Source organism: Carassius carassius, chromosome 35 (assembly GCF_963082965.1).
Source record: "Carassius carassius chromosome 35, fCarCar2.1, whole genome shotgun sequence".
Lineage (NCBI taxonomy): Eukaryota > Metazoa > Chordata > Actinopteri > Cypriniformes > Cyprinidae > Carassius > Carassius carassius.
The window spans coordinates 11334769-11355879 of NC_081789.1; the positions used below are offsets into that span (position 1 = coordinate 11334769).

At 40.0% G+C, this 21111-nt stretch overlaps 1 protein-coding gene across 3 annotated transcripts in view; it reads left to right on the forward strand.

Annotated features, from left to right (window-relative positions):
• The window catches only part of myripb (myosin VIIA and Rab interacting protein b), a 331699-nt gene that overhangs the window by 296656 nt on the left and 13932 nt on the right, over positions 1–21111 (forward strand). For 2 of the 3 annotated variants that reach the window (XM_059524403.1, XM_059524404.1), the window contains exons 5-9: positions 3516–3596; positions 8350–8447; positions 8732–8812; positions 10067–10246; positions 19506–19695. In XM_059524403.1, the coding sequence (XP_059380386.1) occupies positions 3516–3596; positions 8350–8447; positions 8732–8812; positions 10067–10246; positions 19506–19695 (630 nt within the window). Of the gene's footprint in view, positions 1–3515; positions 3597–8349; positions 8448–8731; positions 8813–10066; positions 10247–19505; positions 19696–21111 lie in introns of those variants that run through there. The other variant, XM_059524405.1, reaches the window with a different exon arrangement.

The following is a 21111-nucleotide window of genomic DNA, read 5'->3' on the forward strand; positions in this document are numbered from 1 at the left end:
AGGCTAACTATAGCTGACCTGGGACTGGGACTGTATATAAATAAAAACTCACTCTCCCACACAAATTAACCTGTACAAGTATGTGAACCCTCACAACACACAAGCACACGAGCACACACACAAATAAACATGAGCACCAGAGTGCAAATGAAAATAAAAAGCAGTGACAGATCATTTATGAGAAGGAGGCAGTTACTCCGTCATTACGTCACTGTCCACATACACACACATTCAATGGGCTGGTAGTACGCAGAACGCTTACTGACTCATGTTGGATAATCCGTATTTTTCTCATTTCAAATGAAAGCCTAGCAGCAGTAATCCTATTTTCTCTGATAGCAAGAGATGGAGAGAGATGAAAGGTATATGTGGGTGTAGTCTGATGGTAAGGGGATTATTTCATTTTACACTATGCTACACCATTGCCATTTTTATCAGTTTGACTGCTAGTAATACTATAGTGTAAGCCAGTTATTTATAACACTGCTAGCATAGGGAGACTAACATCCCAGCATCTCTTCTATTGTAGCATTAGTGTTAGCATAGCACTCACTTATCTTTATATCACTAATTTTGGATGTAACTAAACCCTCACATAAAACAACTCCAAAAAGGTACCTATACATAACAGTTCACTGCAATTTCATGTAAAATAGTTTAAATCATCAGTAAAGAAAAAAAACACATGGAGGATCAATATTTGTTTAATTATGAGGATCAATCTTCTTAATATTGAAAGTGTTGGTATTGACAGTATCTTTTTTTATGGTGTGCATTAGTTGTATAAGAACGTGTATGTGAAGTGGTGGAGCTGTAGGAAGATTTTCTGTCTGTCACACTCATTCAACTGAATAATTCTGAGCAACACAAGCTGTGCCTGCCTCATAGAGATACATAGAGTGATGTGATGAGATGGAATTTAAAAAGAGACCAGAGCATGTGTGCGATGCTGTGCATTCATCATTGGAGTGTATAAATTAATCTGTCAGACAGTGAAATCCATATTCATCACCTCTTGAATATTACAGAATTAACCTTGATGTTCTTCACATCATAATAGTTCACCGCATCGTAACACAGCTTCATGTGATAAGGTTTCTGAACACAAAGATTCCAAACATTAAGATACTAAAGCAACTGATGTGATCAGGCAGTTTTCTTCCACTATGCAAACCTTTGTTTAAGTACAGTGTATAATTGACAGGTGAGTTGGTGTTTTTTTGCTGTTTTCTAAAACACATCAGGACAGAATAGCATACATACCCTACATTCTGATTTTCTGAAGACTTCTATGTGTGTATTATTTTATTACATTCATAATTAATAATACATTTTTAACCATTTACAATTTTTTACAGGAAATTGTTTATTAGTGTTATAATGGGTGAATAATGTAAACCATTTTTTTTTCTTTTTCTTTTTAACATGGTTTTATTGTAAAAATATATACTGTATATATATAGAACTTATAATTTATAAATCCATTTATTTTTAGAAAATGTAAAATCAACCTTAAAAAAAGTTACAAATCATTGTTAGATTTTTAACTGTCAAATGATGTAACTACAACACAGTTTTCACCAGCACAATAAAAAACATGTTTATTATATACACACATATAACTGGAAACCAGCTGAATATATTAAATATTATTAAATATAATATGAGATATATAATATATAATGTGAGAGTTATTTACAGTTTCATAATTTATTGGCATATTTTATTCATGCTTCCATTACAAATTTTTCTTGCAATTTTAACCTCATTTGTACCAGCTAGATAATGTCACCTTCATGTCATCAAACTATCATTATTGTTAACCCCTGAGTCGCTGGGTTTGTTGGGAATGCGTATTTGTCTGCCTCTGAAGTGTCTTCGAGGTGCAGTGACTCTAAAAAAGTATGTGAGAGTTCTTATAAATTAGAGAGTAACAAAGACTGTTCTGTGCACTGATACACGGGCAAGTGCCTTGAATTGGTTCCACATGTTTATTTTTATGCTTTATGTGTGACTCAAGTCAACATTGTCCTTTGGTCACAGTGTAAAACTGTGCCATTATCAGTTTGTCAGATGCACACTCTCTGTTTCTAGATTTTCACTGTGTTTCTTTCAGCCAAATGAAAAGCTATTATTAGAACTGATAGTCTGTGTGAGTACTATGCTGGTCTGTGTCAGTTCTTGTGTACACGTAAATGAACTGTCATTTCCTAAATGAACTCATTTGAATTCTGAGTTTCTAAATTGAAAGCTATTTCACATAGGCCTGCTGTGTGAGTGAGAGTCCCTAAGCTATGAGCCAAACTCAAGCTGATCTGCTTTGCTGTCATTGTCAGTTTCTGTTGCATACAGTTATATGAATGTTTAGTAAATTTTATTAGTATTTATTTAAAACTTCATTTACCATTTCGTGTTGTTTTTGTTATGATTATTTTATTTTACACAATATAAATAATAATAATAATTATGGAGCGCCGCACATGACGTGCGCACAATTTACTAATTCGGTCCCTCAATGTACTAAAACGTGCACACGATTACTGTTGTGTTCCCTCGATTTACTATTGCATTCCCTCGGTTTGCTAAATCGGGTGCACAATTTATAAATCGAGTGAACGAAATAGTAAATAGAGGGAACGCAATAGTAATCGTGTGCACGTTTTAGTACATTGAGGGAACGAATTAGTAAATCGTGCACACAATTTAGCCTAATATTTTTCCTGCATGTCATGTGCAGGGTCTGTAAATAATATATATATATATATATATATATATATATATATATAAAACTTTCTAATGGTAATTACTCTCTAGTCATGAAGTAAATATCAGTCTCTGTCTGATACATGACATATGATACCTGTGTTCTGTCTCTGTGTTTCATTGGCCTTGCATGTAGTGGTTACAGGCCAGATAGAATATGCAGTGGTTTCTTTCTCTATGCTGTTGTCATGGTGATATTGAGCTAGCACTCTCTCGAAGTCAGCTGAAAAAGAAAATGAAAAGGTAACCATCTGGCCAGGTAGAAACAATGATGTATGAATTTAGTCACACAGACTAGAAGGTTCCTTATTTTATTTTATTTTATTTTAATGTATGTTTGCAGTTGAATGAGTCACTGAGTTTTGATTAGCTATAATTTGTGAACAAAACTGTCATCATAAGTCAACTTTATCTGACAAAAGTTTCCTTGTGGATTCATATATTATGTACATTTTATTTTTGTATTCTGTATTCATTTAGCTTGATAAGCGTGCGTGTGTTTTGAATATGTTGCTAAATTTTATTCTTCACATTTCCAGTTTCTCAGAAAATATATCACCTTATTTGTAAACCAAAATTATGCTAAGTTTGAGTTAAATTAAATTAAATTAAAATTACATTTAAAAATTAAGTTACATTTTAATTTAAGTTTGAGTTATAATTATACACATAACCATGTATAAAACTAAGCACAATTTTGTCTGTAATGTTTTGATTTCTTTGATTTATGTCTATCTCTCTTGTGTTTTTAGAGGTGAGTGCTCATGAAGGCAGTAATGATAATGGCAGTGTTTGTGATGGCAGTGACTCCACGCTCTACAGGCAGAGTGAAGGTAACATGAAAAATCAATATACTTCTGCTTTCTACATGTTTTCACATTTCAGACCCATAAAATAACTTTAAATCTGCCAGATTCTCAAACCCACACCAACATAAAGCTTTCACTACCTTGATTTAGTCCTTAATCTTAGTATTCCTGGGTTAATATATTCAATTCAATTCAGGTTTATTTGTATAGTGCTTTTCACGATGCAAATTGTTGCAAAGCAGCTTTACAGAAAATTTAATATTCTACAATATATTTAGTAATATCTTATCAGTGGTGATTATCTCAAGTTGATGTCCATTGTAGCTGTTGTCTGAGGGTTGGCATCATCTGAGGTCCTCTGGGGGGTTGGCATCATCCCTTTTCAGATGTTCGGTCATCTCAGGTCTTTGTAGGGGCTGGATCCAGAATGAAGTTTGTGTAATTCCCAATTATCTAGATGCCAAACCCGTGGCAGAAACAGAGAAGGTAATAGAGAAAAATTAGCTGAACTGCTGTTCCAACTAAACAAAAAATTATGTGTTCAACCCAAGCAAATGAATGTGAAATGTGAAAAAGCTCTTCTTCTTTTAGTGGCTATCCTAGTGACTACCAAGAGTCTGGAGTTTTGCGACCTTATGGAGCAGGATAGAAGACTAGTTAGGTATGCAGGAGCTAAACCATTTAGGGTCTTAAAAGTAAGTAGTGATATTTTGTAACTTATATGGACCTTAATAGGTAGCCAGTGCAGAGTATGTAAAACTGGGGTAATATGATCATATTTCTTGACCTGGTAAGGACTCTAGAACCTGCATTTTGGACTACCTGTAGCTTGTTTATTGAAGATGCAGGACAACCACTTAACAGTGCATTACAATAGTCCAGTCTAGAGATCATGAATGCATGAACTAGCATTTCTGCATCAGAAACAGGTAGCATGTTCCGTAACTTGGCAATGTTTCTTAGATGGAAGAATTCTGATTTTGTAACATGGGAAATATGATTTTCAAAAGACAATTTGCTGTCTAATATAACACCAAAGTTTCTGATTGTAGAGGAAACAACAGTACATCCTTCTAGATGCAAATTTAACCAACTAGATTATGTGTACTGTTTTTGGTCCAGTGAGTAATATCTCAGTCTTATCAGAATTTAATATGAGAAAATTATTGGTCATCCAGTCTTTTATATTTTAAACACACTCTGTTAGCTTAGATAATTTAGAAGTTTAATTTGGTCTTGTTGAAATATATCGTTGAATATCATCAGCATAACAATGGAAACTAATCCTGTATTTTCTAATAATATTACCAAGGGTCAACATGTATATTGAAAATAGCAGAGGGCCTAGGACAGATCCTTGTGGCACTCCATACTTTTCTGGATTTAATTTAGATGATTCCCCATTTAAAAAGACGAAGTGATTAGCGATCAGAAAGGTTGGATCTAAACCATCTTAAATCCTGCCCTTGAATATCTGTATAGTTTTGTAATCGATCTATAAATATATCATGATCTATAGTGTTGAATGCAGCACTAAGGTCAAGTAAAACTAGCAGTGAGATGCAGCCTTGGTCTGACGCAAGAAGCAAGTCATTTTACATTTTAACAAGTGCAGTTTCTGTGCTATGATGGGGCCTGAAACCCAACTGAAATTCTTCATAGATATATATTTTTTTTTTTTTTTCAGGAAGTAGCACAATTGAGCAGACGCAACTTTTTCAAAAAATTTAGACATAAATGGAAGATTTGAAATGGGTATGTAATTTGCCAGTTCGCTAGGATCTAGTTGTGGTTTCTTGATAAGAGGCTTAGTAACCGCCAGCTTGAATGGTTTTGGGATGTGACCTAGATACACCAACGAGTTAATAATTTTCAGAAGCAGTTCTTCTGCTACAGGTTTCAACTCTTTCATTAATTTAGTGGGTACAGGATCTAATAAACATGTTACTGGTTTAGATGCAGTGATAAGTTCATTTAGATCTTCCTGTCCTATAGTTGGAAAGCACTGCAGTTTTTCTTTGGGTGGAATGAATAAAGCTAAATTACAAAATGCTGTCGATAAAAAAGAAAAAAAGTATACTATTTCTGATGCAATCTATGTTATCAGTGATTAAATTGATTAGACAGACATCTGAATATTATTTAATCTAGCCACTATGCTAAAGAAAATCCTTGAATTGTTTTGGTGATTTTTTTATGAGTTTGCGGATATGCTCAGCCCTGGCAGGTGTTTTTTAATTTAATTATTTATTTATTTATTTTTGTCTATAGCTGTGCATACTCTTTATTACACAGTAGCCAAAGAAAGAGATAGAAGAGATTTATTTTGGATATCTGACAATGTATCAGTAAGTAGTATTTCGAATGAGTTAAACCTGTATCCTGTTTTCTGAGTAACATTGAGATTATCAGTATATATTGTTGCAACACCGCCACCATGACCAGTCTGACGGGGCTCATGCATATAACAGTAGCTTGGTGGAGTAGCTTCTTTTAAACCAATATAGTCATTTGGTTTAAGCAAGGTTTCAGTCAAGCAGAACTATTACATCAGACATCAGAACTACTCTCTGTGATCATTTCATATACATTTACTGCTTTGGGTGCGAGTGATCTAATTTTTTGGAGCCCATGTTTTAAAATTGGTTTTGGTTTATTTATTTAGAATTTTTCCAGTTTAATCACGATAAGATTTTTTCTAGATCCTGCATTAAATTTATATTTTGACCTCACTTTTCGGGGAACAGACTCAGCCTTTCTAGATTGGACAATGCAAGTACTTTTATAGTTTAAGTGTGTAGAACAAAAGGTATCAATGCAGTTATTTTAGAATTGGCTTGCTAGTCATATGGAGTGTAGCATCCTGGAGATGTTGCTCAACAGGAGTTTCGCTCTGCTGGGGTTCAGCACTCTGTTGGCCATCAGCACGAAAAAGTCTAGGACACTCCCAGAAAACATTCCAATTATTAACAAAGAGCAGTTTCTGTTCTTTACACCATGACAATTCGTTTAAAGCAAACAGTACTGACACAATGATTGTCGTCAATGTGCTGCAATGTGCTGCGTAGCATCTTGATCAGGCTCCTGAAGTCTCTCTCAGAACCTCTGTCTGCTGCAGCTTGATGTTGTTTACCCCTGAGTGCGGCTCAACCTGTCCTGCACTCTTGTTGTCCTTTAGGATCTCTGGTATATGTGCAGAAACATTGTGAACACTAGTGCCAGGGAAGCAGTGAGTGTACACTTTACCTTTAGTAAGGGTAGCACGGACATGCTGGACCATGGAGTCTCCAGCGATCACAGTGTTGCTTTACATCTCACGGAGGGGACGGGAGGGGAGAGGAGTGAAGCGGTTCCGGTTGGAGATCTCGAAGGAGGGGTCCTCACCCGGGGATTGGCTCGCGTCTTCTGCTGCTGTTGCACCTGGGGGGACAGGGCCTGTGCAGAGAAAAACACAAAGTAGAGGTGGTGGGATTGTTAGCAGCGCGCTGTATACTTGTGTCAGCCCAGGATGTTTCCAGCATAGCTCTCCGCTCTTTCAGCTGGGCCTGCTTCTCCACGGCCTTCAGCTCGAGATGCACCGAGTGCAGCTTGCACATGTCCTCACCAGTCCTCTGAGGTAGACACAAATCCGCCATTTATAACAAGTAACAGTAAGTAAAAGAATGGAGCAATGTAAGCAAGATTAGAGGCAACCACACTATCGATAATAATGGGCTTTAAGCTAGTAACGGACTCGGCAAATCAAAATAAAACTAGTTTATTTTTTGCTGTAGAATACAACGGGGGATATATTCACACGTTCTAGAAATAGTATAGTCAATAATTTTGTTGTTGTTTTAATAGTAAAATTATTGTCAAAAAATGGGCAGTTGAGACTTGGTCATTTCTATTTCTTATTTACCTAATAGGTGGATCATCACATTTACAATACTGTTCAAAAGTTTGGGGTTACTCCAGTCTTCAGTGTCACATGATCCTTAAGAAATCATTCTAATATTGCTGACTAAAATATATTTATTACTGTTATCAATGTTGAAATCAGTTGTGCAGATTAATATTTTTTGTAGCATAATGATACATGTTTTTCCAAGATTTTTTGGTTAATAGAAAGAAATGTGTGTATATATATATATATATATATATATATATATATATATATATATATATATATATATATATATATATATATATATAGTAAAATTTAAATGTATCTACTATCACTTTTTAATCAACTTATCCTTGCTGAATGAAAATATTTTTTTTTTTTTTTTTTTTAAGTTACTGAACCTAATCTTGTGAACAATGTAGTACAAGGTAATTAATCTCTATGAAACCCAAAACCTGTCTGTAACTGCTTAAAGCATCTGGATTCAGTCAGATTTACTGAATAGAAACCATTCATGTGCCTTTCAATGTGCACAAAACTTGCATCAGGCCTGACAACAGAAGACTATATTTAAATGTTCCCTTCATAACTCTAAACTTAATACTCGTTCTCTACAGATAAAGACACACAGGGAAATTTGGCAGTATGTCCTGTGTTATACTGAGTTACCTGTTGGCATGAGGAAATAAGGGCTCTTGACTATGAGTATTGGTCATTTACTTTAATCACTTGCTGTACTTGAACAGTGCATGCATTACTATGAAGATTAACACTTGACACACACAAACACAAAATGCACACCCACAGAGAAAAGAAGTAGCTTTCACGGTGCATCTAGTTTTATAGACATTAAAAAGATAAAGAGTTGTAACTGTGTATATGTGCAAACAGGTCCCAGCATGGCAGACACGCTCACCGTTGCTCTACGTGTGGCAGAAGAGGCGATAGAGGAAGCCATTGCTAAAGCTGAGAGCTACAGAGACAGTCTGGTTAGAGACTCCTCTTTATATATCATCCATTCAACCATCAGTTCATCCTTCATCCAACCATCCAAGTATCCACTTATCCATCAAGCTTTCATGCTTACATTCATCTGTTCTTCTGAGCACCCATATAAGGCTCCTGCATATAAATATCACTTTATTTTGCAGATTTTATATGCCGTTGACTCATCCATCTCTCAGTTTTGACCATTACTCATGTTCCATGAATATCTTACTGCAGTTGCACTTTTCTCTCTCATGGCTGCCTCTCTTTCTCTTTTATATGACAGGAGAAACAGAATGAGGCTCGCTATTTGCGTGACCACAAGGAAGAACTTATAGAGGAACTTGCCACAACAATTGTTCAAAAAGTAAGACTTTTTCCTGTTACAGAGAGAAATACATTGCATATGTATATGTATATTTGTAATGTATATTATAATTTTTAATTATAATGTAATTTAAATTAACTGTAACTGCATCCCAATTCACATAACTCTGCTTGATACTAACAGATGGAGGAGGAATCTTTCAAAAATAATGTTCAGGTCAAAATTCACCAATAATAATAATAACAAAAATAACATATATACCTTTCAAATCAAATGTATGAGGGTCAGTAAGATATTTTTTTTTTTAATGAAATTAATACTTTTTTATTGCAAGGGCACATTACACTGATTGAAATTGACAGCAAAGATATTGTCAGTATTATGCTACAAAAGATTTGCTTTTTTTTAACTTGCTTTTCTCTTCAGCTGTCTTTTTATCAAGGAAACATGAAAATTGTATCACAGCTTCCACAAAAAAGCCAAACAAACAAAAAAAAGAAAAGAAATGCAAATCATAATATTCAAATGATTTCTCAAGGATCATGTGCAGTATATTTTATCAAATAAAGGTTATGAAATCTCTTACTGACCCTAAACTTTTGAACGGTGGTACATGTGACCTTGATTTATTAAGAATTTTAAAGAAACATAAGGTTACATACATTTTTATATAATACCGTGATGTTTTCATATATAGGCAATAAAAAACATACTACCATGATTGCAGTTTATATAATGCATACCATTGGTTTTACATTCAGATTCAGGATTTAGCATTTTAAAACCTCAAAAGAAAAAAAAGAAAAAAGAAAGAAATAACTTATAATAGCTTTATTTTCATTAAGTAGAACACAATTTCCAAATTCTTTCTTATTGTGGTGAAATATGTACTGGTTATGTTCTTCACTGAAGATTCACTCATGTAATTCTTAGGTGATGAAAATTATCTAGTGAATAATTTCCTTATGTGTTCATACATTTCAGTATCCTGTGGCAGTATAACTCAAATTCCTTGACACATCAACTTTATCTTGTCACAACCTCCACTATAGCACAAAAAAAATGAAGGTGAAAATTAGCCCAAAAGCTTTGATAATATATCTGTAGACATTTGGCATGCTACAGTATTTTCAATGCACAATGGTATGGTTTCAGTCACACTAGTCATAATCTTGCATACTACACCATATAGTTTGGATATGATATCCGTATATAGTCTGGTTGTGAATCAGAATGCAGCTCTTACCCATGCAGCTCTCTGTTTTTCTCCTTTTTCTATGTCTTTCTCTCTAGATCATTCAGAGGGGAAAACAGTCTGAAATTCAGGCTGAGTATGAGTTTGTATGGCCTCAGAGTAGTGAGCTTCCTTCCCCTACCTCAACACAAAACACACACACAACGCAGCATTCACACTCCACCTCTCAGCATGGCGCAGTAGCACAGACCGACAGTACCAGCTCCTATCCGCTGTGGGTAAGTGGGTTATGTTAAGCTACCTTAACATGCACCTAAAATACAATATTTATGTGTTTTTCAGTGCTTGTTTGATATTCCTGACCTCATCTGTAACATACACAATTTCTTCTTCTGCAGCATGCAAAAAGAGTGTTAAAAATAATCTACGAAAAGCAATTTGCCATTCTATAAGAGAGAAGAATACTGATAAAAGCTTATTTGTCAATAATCACACACATATTAGTGATGTTTAGTATAGCTGCAGTATTGAAAATTCTAATGGGAAATCACAGTAAGTCAGTTAGGTATAAATGCAAGTCAATAGCACCTCCTGCTGGTGAAACTTATTTAATGCAACCTGCTTGATTCCTACAGCTACAAACTTTTAACTACAACCAAATGCAAATTGTGCATAAAAGATCAGTTTGTGCAGAAAACTGTCAGAAATGTGTAAATGATAACATAATGATTATCACATAATTACTACAGGTAATTACTATTTTTGAGTAACTCTGTGTATGTACACTATTGTAAAATACTGTCGGGTCAATTTGTGTCAAATGAACCAAATTTCAGAAACTGGAAATTCAGAGCCAAATTCCAGGGGACTAATATTAACTTCAGAAAGATGGCAGCATCATAATGTTACTTTTAAACAGAGATTGGTAGGTCTATTAGAACAATTTATTAATCATTGTTGCATTATGTGCCAATGGTGACCTTTCAAAAATGGGCAAAGAGGACTTTTCCAGTTTTTTCTCCAATGTTTGCAGGCCTGTAACTCAACAAATATTAAAGATATCTTAATTCCCTTTTAGATATTGGGTCTTAACCCTCTGGAGACGATTAACGCATATACGCGTTATGAGTTTTCTCCTGATAACCCCGAAAATAACTTAAATTACACTTTCAGTTTTAATTGTACAGATAGCTTTTCTTTTGGAATCAAAATTTTTAAGGCTCTATAAGATATTGGGATCTCAGTATGGCTCCTGGGGTAGATTGTTAAATTGTACACATTTTCAGTGGTCAAAAACCAAATGTGGGTCAATATGTGGAAATTTTATACTTCTTTTCTTTTAAAGAGGGATTTATGAAGAACAAATAATGTTGAAACTAGAAATGTATCTCTTTTCCTTCTGTCAAAACAACTGCATTGAACTTAACTATCCGAGCGCCATAAATACTTTTTTTTCCCAAGTTTGCCTGTCTATATCTCAAGAAGTATTAAAGATATCATAATATGATTTTAGATTTTAGTTCTTAAACTTTTCTTTTGAAAAAATAATTTTCAAGGCATCATTCAGTCCCAAAGATAGAGGGGTCTCAATGAGGCTTTATATTATTGAATATTATCAATTTTCAGCGCTTGAAAACGTACTCTGTTACTAAACGTAACCTCGGTTCTCTCTAGAAGAGCGAACGAGTACTGCGTCTTAGCTAAGACGCTACGGGAAAAGTCTCTTTTCATGAAATACTGAAGCAAAAAATTATCCTTAATTTTGTATTTTTGTAAAGCGCGTTTGCAGCAGTACACAGCCATAGGCGAGACGGCTCGTTCGCTTCGCGCCCTTCTTGCCACTTCCCGCCGAAACGGGTGTGGCCCAACCTATAAAAGGAGCTCGAAAAGGCTGACTCACCTGATTTATTTCATCGCCGAAGTGAACCAGAGTGAATCGTGCGCACGGCAGAGAACGCAGTACTCGTTCGCTCTTCTAGAGAGAACCGAGGTTACGTTTAGTAACCGAGTACGTTCTCTTACGAGAGCTCTCTCGTACTGCGTCTTAGCTAAGAGGCTACGGGAACCCAATGTAAAACGCCGTGCGCGCAGGGATCACACACCAATAAACCTGAAGCAACGCCCAGGATTTACAGTGCACCGTCACCTGAGGGACTCACAGAGATTCCAGGACAGAAAAGGGGGAAAGCCCTCCGTCCCATATCTAGCAGCATCCGTAGATGCGGCAATATGACATCACACAGCCGAGGCAGGCCTGTCCAATGTGGCAATGCGGGTCTTACGCAATACTGCCCATATAACAGTCGGCAGCGCATAGCGCTCATGAACTCAGAATTCCCCTCAGGGCCCTGATTCGACTATACCGACAGCAGCCTTGCTTGCAAGGCGGGAACCTCCAGGTTATAGAACCTGATAAATGTAGACGGCGAGGCCCAACCTGCCGCCATACATATATCCTGCAAGGAGATCCCAGTAGACCACGCCCATGACGAGGCGACGCCTCTTGTGGGGTGTGCTCTGACGCCCAACGGGCACTGAAGGCCACTGGAAGCGTAAGCTAACGCTATGGCGTCAACTATCCATCTGGATAGAGTCTGTCTCGAAACAGCCATTCCCTTGGAACGTCCACCGAACGAGACAAACAGCTGCTCCGTCTGCCGAAAGGCAGCAGAGCGAGACACATAAGCTCTTAAAACCCTGACAGGGCAAAGAAGACTCAAGTCTCTATCCTCTCCTGACACCGGCAGGGCAGACAGGGCAATAACCTGAGCCCGAAACAGCGTGTTGAGGGATTCCGGCACATAACCGTGCCTAGGTTTGAGTATGACCCTCAAATCATTAGGCCCAAACTCCAAGCACGACTGGCTCACCGAGAGCACGTGCAAATCACCCACACGCTTCACCGAAGCGAGAGCCAACAAGAATACTGTCTTGAACGACAGATGCTGAAGGCTAAACGATTGGATAGGCTCAAAAGGGGGACCCTTCATGGCCTCCAAAACCGCCGCGAGGTCCCACATAGGGACTGACGGAGGTCTGGGAGGATTCAGCCTCCTAGCTCCTCTGAGGAACCGGATGACCAAATCATTCCTTCCTATTGACTGACCGAGCGCTGTTTCAGAAAACGCCCTGCGAGAGGAGGTCCCTCCTCAACGGTACTGGCCACAGGGCAACATCTGCTAACTGCATTAAATCTGGGAACCATGGTTGGTTCTTCCAAAGAGGTGCTACAAGCAGTATTGAACATCTCGTTTCTCTCACCCGTTCTATCACCTGCAGAAGGAGGGAGACGGGAGGGAAAGCATAAAGCAGGCAGCACGGCCATTCCCGTGACAGCGCGCTTTCGTTCTTGGAAAAGAACGCAAGGCAGTGAGCGTTTTCGTGGGACGCGAAGAGGTCCACCTCCGCTCTGCCAAATCTCTCCCACAACAGCCGGACTGTTTGCGGGTGTAGAGACCATTCGCCAGTAGGAACATTGCCTCTGGACAGCCTGTCTGGACCCAGATTCTGTAACCCAGGCACATGCACTGCCCTCAGCGAACGCAAGTTGCGCTGAGCCCAAACCAGGAGGCGTTCTGCTAGCCTGTACAGGTTTCGGGACCCGAGACCGCCCTGGCGATTTATGTAGGACACCACAGACATGTTGTCCGAACGGACTAAGACGTGGTGATCCTTGATTTGGGGACAAAAGCGCATCAGCGCGTTCTCCACTGCCAACATTTCCAGACAGTTGATATGATGGAGCTTTCCCCGTTCTGACCCTAGGCCAAAGGACGGTCTGCCCTCGAGGAGCGCTCCCCATCCCGAAGTGGAGGCGTCCATCGACACCATCTTCACATTCGGGGAAGTCCCCAGGCTTACACCTGATCGGTACCAGCCGTTCGCTGTCCAAGGTGCCAGAGCTGTGACACAGCTCTGATTGACCTTGAGATGCAGCCGGCCAGACGCCCACGCTCTGCGCGGCACCCGCGTCTTCAGCCAGAACTGCAGGGGGCGCATGCGGAGCAGGCCCAGCTGCAGAGCCGGAGATGCTGAGGCCATGAGGCTCAGCATCTTCTGACAGTGTTTGAGCGACACGGTCGCGCCGCAGCGGAAAGAACTTGCTGCGCGCTGAATGCCCATCACGTGCTGTGGTGACAGCCGCACCGTCATGGAACACGAGTTCAGAACTATACCCAGAAACAGAATCGTTTGACTGGGGTTCAGCGAACTCTTCGCCCAATTGACACTGAGGCCGAGCTTCTCGAGGTGATCGAGTAAAACGGCCCTGTGGTCCACGAGCTCCGCTCGTGATCGGGCCAGAACCAGCCAGTCGTCCAAATAATTCAGCACTCGCATGCCTCTGAGTCTGAGAGGAGCGACCGCTGCATCCATGCACCTCGTAAACGAGGAGGAGCCACGGACAAGCCGAACGGCAGGACTGTAAACTGGTATGCCTGGCCCTCGAAGGCGAATCTCAAATATCGCCTGTGGTTTGACGCTATCTGTATTTGAAAATACGCGTCCTTCAGATCTATTGACATGAACCAGTCCCCTCTGCGAATCTGCGCGAGGAGCTTCCTGGTCGTAAGCATCAATGCCTTGTTCAGCTGTCTTAGATCCAGTATGGGCCTGAGACCCCCGTCTCTCTTGGGCACCAGAAAGTATCTGCTGTACAGCCCCCCCTCGCTTTGAGCTTGAGACACAGGCTCTACAGCCCCTTTGCTCAACAGTTTTGATATTTCTGCCCGAAGTACTTGTGCTACTTCTGTTTTGACCCTAGTTTCGATGCGCGTCGAAAAAAACTGTAGCGAGTAGCCTCTCTTTATAATGCCTAGCACCCAATCCGAAACCCCTGGAAGTGCTGACCATGCATCTGCATGAATGGCTAAGGGCTGGATGCGAAGCACGCTCTGTTGACTGGGCAACGGCGGCGCTCGGGTGTGCTGCGCATTTGAGGCGGGGAGCGCGCTGATCACAGCGGGCAGATTGCTCCTCCTCGACCCCGTCCCGGCGCTTAACCGACTGGGGGAAGGCTGAGCAGGTCCCGTGGGACTCGATATGTCTGCGAGTAACTGTGGGCTGCATATGTGCACATTTACCACTTTCAACTCGCTGTCTGCCTGTGCAGAGCGTACGTGCACGGGCCTCATTTTTACAGAAGCCACGCGCCGTATGTGACATAGTATATGTGGGCACTGGGGAGTGGGCACGTTTACTATGCGGCGCGCTCGACCGATCTGTGTCGATCTTATGTGCGCGAGCCCTGTGTGCAGGGCTGTGCTTACATGTGGAGATGGGCACTGAGGAGTGGGCATCGTCACTGCATTTATAGCACCATCGGCCGTGGCCGGACGAACGTACACGGGTTTCGTTTTTACAGAAACCACATGACGCGTGTGACATAGTGATTGTGGGCACTGAGGAGTGGGCACGTTTACTATGTAGTGCGCGTGATCGACTTGAGTCGCTTTTATGGGCGCGGGCCCTGCGTGCAGGGCTGTGCTTACATGTGGAGATGGGCACTGAGGAGTGGGCATCGTCACTACATTTATAGCACCATCGGCCGTGGCCGGACGAACGTGCACGGGTTTCGTTTTTACAGAAACCACATGACGAGTGTGACATAGTGATTGTGGGCACTGAGGAGTGGGCACGTTTACTATGTAGTGCGCGTGATCGACTTGAGTCGCTTTTATGAGCGCGAGCCCTGTGTGAAGGGCTGTGCTTATATGTGGAGATGGGCACTGAGCAGTGGGCATCGTCACTACATTTATAGCACCATCGGCGGTGGCCGGGACACCAGAAATTACACCTTTTTCGGGAAATATCTGGGTAGCCGTGATAACGGTTTTTGTGTGCAGGCAAGCGGGCAACCGTACAGGCTTGCGCATTGCAAAAGACGCTGAAACAGTCACAATCTCTGGAACTGAAACAGCGGCGCACTTAGGTGAGAGCCCGGCCACAGCGGAACTCGTACACCGGCGCTTCGATGAAGCATCCATCGTGTGTAGTGCAGACGCAGCGTCATGCAACATGCATAGATGGCTTTCCTAGGATGGCTTCGAGGCTCCCGGCCTCACCATAATCCTCTGCCGCGGTCCCCGCGGCGCGGGGCAACGGCCGGTAGAGCGAGAACGGGGATCTCGAGCTGCGTTGCTGAAGCTGTTGTGATAACGGCTTTTGTGTGCAGGCAAGCTGGCAACTGTGCAGGCTTGCGCGTTGCAGAAAATGCTGAGGTGAGAGCTCGGCCACAGCGGAACTCGTACACCTGCGCTTCAATGAAGCAGCCATCGCGAGTAGTGCAGCCGCAGCGTCACACAGCAGGCTTTAGATGGCAACACCGCTTTTGGTGTGTCGCTATCGCCTGTTCCCCCGGCGGAAGTGACTGGTAGTTCCTGTTTTTAGCATCATCCAGTGTGGAGAATGCTAGTGAGACAGACGAACGAGTTCGCGCTGAATATGGAGCGTTCCAAGCCTTCGCCACCTCTTCGTGAAGCTCAGGAAGAAATGAGGCGGGCTTTGAGAAGTACGCTCATCCAAAAGGAACATACCATCCAGCCGGGAACGAGAGTGGGGGCGCTGGTGCAGACCACTCGCGGCCGAGACACGTCGCGGCCAACGCGAGCACTCGCCCCGGCTCCTTCTCTATGTCAGCTCGTCTGCTGGGCTTCTTAAAGCCCAGCAGACGAGCCGCAGGAAGGCATCTTAAAAAAGACGCGAGCTCTTTTACGAGTACACACACACACATAAGAACAGTTGGATATAACAGAATTGAAAAGATATAGGCGCCGGACAGCGCTGCAGGTACGGCAGTGGAAGGCGGCGAAGGCCAGCAGTTTCAGAATGGCTCGTCCCGCTGATATGCCTCTCAGACGGCGCTTGCTTCCTCCGTGATCCAGCGATGCGTGAGCTTCGCTGAAGAGATGAAAATCAGGTGAGTCAGCCTTTTCGAGCTCCTTTTATAGGTTGGGCCACACCCGTTTCGGCGGGAAGTGGCAAGAAGGGTGCGAAGCGCTTGATAGGCTGTGCAGTTGCCGCAGAACAAGCCAATGAGCGAACGAGCCGTCTCGCCTATGGCTGTGTACTGCTGCAAATGCGCTTTACAAAAATACAAAATTAAGGATAATTTTTTGCTTCAGTATTTCGTGAAGAGAGACTTTTCCCGTAGCATCTTAGCTAAGACGCAGTACGAGAGAGCTCTCGTAAGAGAACCAAATGTTGGTCACATACAGCTGATACTTATTAGGTAACATGCTAATAACATCCTGTATGCTATACATATATGTGTGTGTGTGTGTGTGTGTGTGTGTGTGTGTGTGTGTGTGTGTGTGTGTGTGTGTGTGTTTGTGTGCTCTTGTTTTTGTGACATATCAAGACACAACTCTGTATAATGACATGGGTATGACACAGGTATTACAAGGAAAGGGTGACTTATGAGGCCATAACCCATTTCCCCATTCTTCAAAATGCTTATAAATCATACAGAATGAGCTTTTTTTTTTTTTGAGAAATAAAAAATGCACAAAGTTTTATGTGAGGGTTAGTGTTAGGTGTAGGGTTGGTGAAGTTTGTACAGTATAAAAACCATTAGGCCTATGGGATGTCCCCACTTTCTACAAAAACAAACGTGTGTGTGTGTGTGTGTGTGTGTGTGTGTGTGTGTGTGTGTGTGTGTGTGTGTGTGTGTGTGTGTGTGTGTGTGTGTAAATGTATGCTAGAAACATGATTAGCAACATGCTAGCAACATGCACATTTTAAAATGTATCTGCATTTTCAAACTTCAAGCTTTTACAGATGCTTTAAACTTTCAGGTTAGGGTTCCTCAAGCCATCCTAAAGTTTGTCTTGACAAACTTTTTTATCTAGTTTTATTTAAAGCAGAATATCTTTATGAATGATATTATGAATGACCAGGATTAATTGTTATCTCTATGTAAATTATGAACAGTGTGAAATCTGAAATATTATTACTTAGGATCCCGTTTACCTGGGGTTTAGAATTACCCAGTGTTAAATATTCCAAGTGAATGATCTTAAATGTTTGAGGTAGCCTACTATCAGTGATTCTCCCAAATATGTCCTTTAGCAATAGAAACTACTTAATCTGATGAAGAAAATTTGGGTTTATTGATGTGAATGCAATGTGTGGCAAAAGCAGACACTTTCCCCAAGGAGGCATGGGACTTGTTTCAAGCATGTACAGATATCTGAACTCTTGGTAGCTTCAGAAGCTGTTAAAATGAACAAAATCCCTTCTTCAAAATATCGCTGAGACTGATTCAAATATAGAATCTTATGAATAGACTACTGAAAGAAAGGTAATGTGCCTCAGCTGGTCCATTTCAGTGCATTTTTAGCACTCTGGCAGTATGATTTATACATATTGTTTTGATAGACAGAAACAAGATACAATTCTAATTTCAGCATTATTTATTCTTCATATATTGTTCTTTAAATTTAATGAGTATAGTCTGTATACAAAGTGACCAACATGTGGTTTTTGGCCACTGAAATTGGGTAATATTCAACAATCTGGAGCCTCATTTAGACCCCCATCTATCTTTGGGATTGAATGATGTAAGCCCTTGGAAATACAGATTCCAAAAGAAAAGTTTATTAGGTACTAGAATCTAAAATCATATTGTGATATCTTTAAAATTACTCTAGTTATAGGCATGCAAACTTTGGAAAAAGAATATTTATGGCACTCGGATAGCTATGTCCAATGCAGTTTTTTTGACAGAAGGAAACAAGATAAACTTCTAGTTTCAACATTATTTGTTCTTTCAGACATTCCTCTTTAAAAGGAATATTTAAAAGGCATATTTTTGCCAATTGATCCAAATTTGTTTTTTCACCACTAAAAATGTGTAAAAAAAAAAGAAAGAAAATTATTTACTACAGGAGCCAGATTGAAATTCCAATATCACTGGAACTTAACAATATAGAATATAAATCTAAAAGGGCATTAAGATATCTTTAATACTTGTTGAGTTACAGGCACCTGCAAACTTTGGAGAGAAAAATTGAAAACCGCTCTTTTCCCCTTTTTGAATGGTCACCATTAGCACATAATGCAGCAAATGATTGCTAAAGTCAACAGATTTTACTAATAGACCTACCAATCTCTTTGAAAAAGTAACATTGTGATGCTGACATCTTTCTTAAGTCATTTTTAGCCCCCTGAATTTGCCATTTTGACCATCCTCTACAAAAAAGTGGATTACACAGTAAATATTCATGCATGACATTTTAAATTGTGGCTTTCATCACTAAACGTTTATCTTTCTTCAGAAAAAAAATAAATAAATTATATATATATATATATATATATATATATCAAATGTCAATTTATAAATAATGTTATAAAATAACATTTTTTTTCATCTTACAATAACGTAATAATATATTATAAATTATTTTTATTATTATTATTATTTGTTTTAATTTTAATAAAACATTTTTTTATTGGTTATAGGTTTGAATTATTGGTTCACAGTTTCGATCATTTTAAATGACTGATGTTGTACATGTTGGTTGGTGGACATGTGTTTAGAAGTCAAGATCAGCATTCTCTTTGACAAGTGACGATTCTCCAGAGAAGGGCCCTGAGGTGGGCATGGCCCCAGGGTTCCCGGACAGCACTGAAGTAGAGACAGCTTTCCAGAACTACTCTTCACTCAGGAGGGAGTCCAGAGCATCATCACTTCCTGGGTGGAAGAGTGTTGACCGCCTGGACAACTCTAGTAAGAATAAATATACACAGACACACAGTTTTCCTCATTAGAACAAAATAATAGAACATGAATAAACCGGGTGCAGGGCCGTATTAAGACAGTGTGGTGTATACCTCACTGTACCTCACTATACCTCAAAAGCCCCCCCCCCCCCAGACATAATTAAGGTGATTTCTCAAATTGTAATTTATTAACTTGTCCAACTACTGTATTTTTCGGACTATAAGTCATATAAGTCGCATCAGTCCAAAAATACGTCATGACAAGGAAAAAAAACATAAGTTGCACTGGACTATAAGTCGCATTTATTTAGAACCAAGAACCAAGAGAAAGCATTACCGTCTACAGCCGCGAGAGGGCGCTCTATTTTTTCAGTGCTAGACTACAGGCAGACTGAGCAGCATAGATCGCCCTCTTGCGGTTGTAGACGGTAATGTTTTAACTTTTACTTCAATGGTAAACAGGGAGAGTGCAGTCAATCGCTTCTGTGTCATTGTCGTCCTGAGCTCATTCTTCACTCGTTTTTAAAAAACTTTCGATCCCTGGAACATTTTGAATTGTAGCTAAAGGTCTAGCATCCTTGGCTTTCTTTAACTTTCTTTTTGCAAAACCACTCAATTGACGTCTGTCCATTTTGATTCATTTTCTGTAGCCGTAAAAAAAAATGACACATTTGCGCGTACTTGTTGTGGACCAACTCAACTCTGACAGATTGGGGACGGAAGTGGGGGACTGATAGTGGTCATGTAATCTTTATTTATTTATTTATAATTTATTATTATTATTGTTGTTGTTAAGTTAGTGTTCATAAACAAGTTATGTATGGTCTTTCAAGAATTTCAAGTTAATAATAAAACAATTTACGAAAAATATTTTTAAAGCTTGTGTCATGTGGTGCCCCCCTAGTTGTTGTGAATGGTTGGTGCCCCTGGGCACTGGCCCAAGTGCCCTTATGGATAATCCGGCTCTTACCGGGTGTGCCTAACACAACCTGAAAAGTGAAGCTGCAGGCTCTTTGATCGCCCCCTGGTGGTTGGATGCAGTACAGGTCATAAACCCCACATTCTCCATATCAACGAATGGGACTTTTTAATCAAAATAAAACAAATAAATTACACTTCCAATACAGTTTTCAGAAATATAGTTTTGTCATTTAAGGTAGTTGTTATCACACTGATATATGTTCAATTGTTTGTTTTTGTGATAAGTTTGATTTTAGCTAGTAATTTGATGCTAAAAAAACGGGGTGTGTTGTTATGGTTGATTGGGTCTGCTGGAGTTTGGGTGCATTACTGCGCAGTCTCTGCCTCTAAATGACGTAATTTACTCGATGGCTGCAACCATACTGAGATGCTTTGGCTTCACTTCTATAAACATTTCTTCTATAGTGGACGGAAGTGGAGACGAGTTGGCCATCTTTCTGTA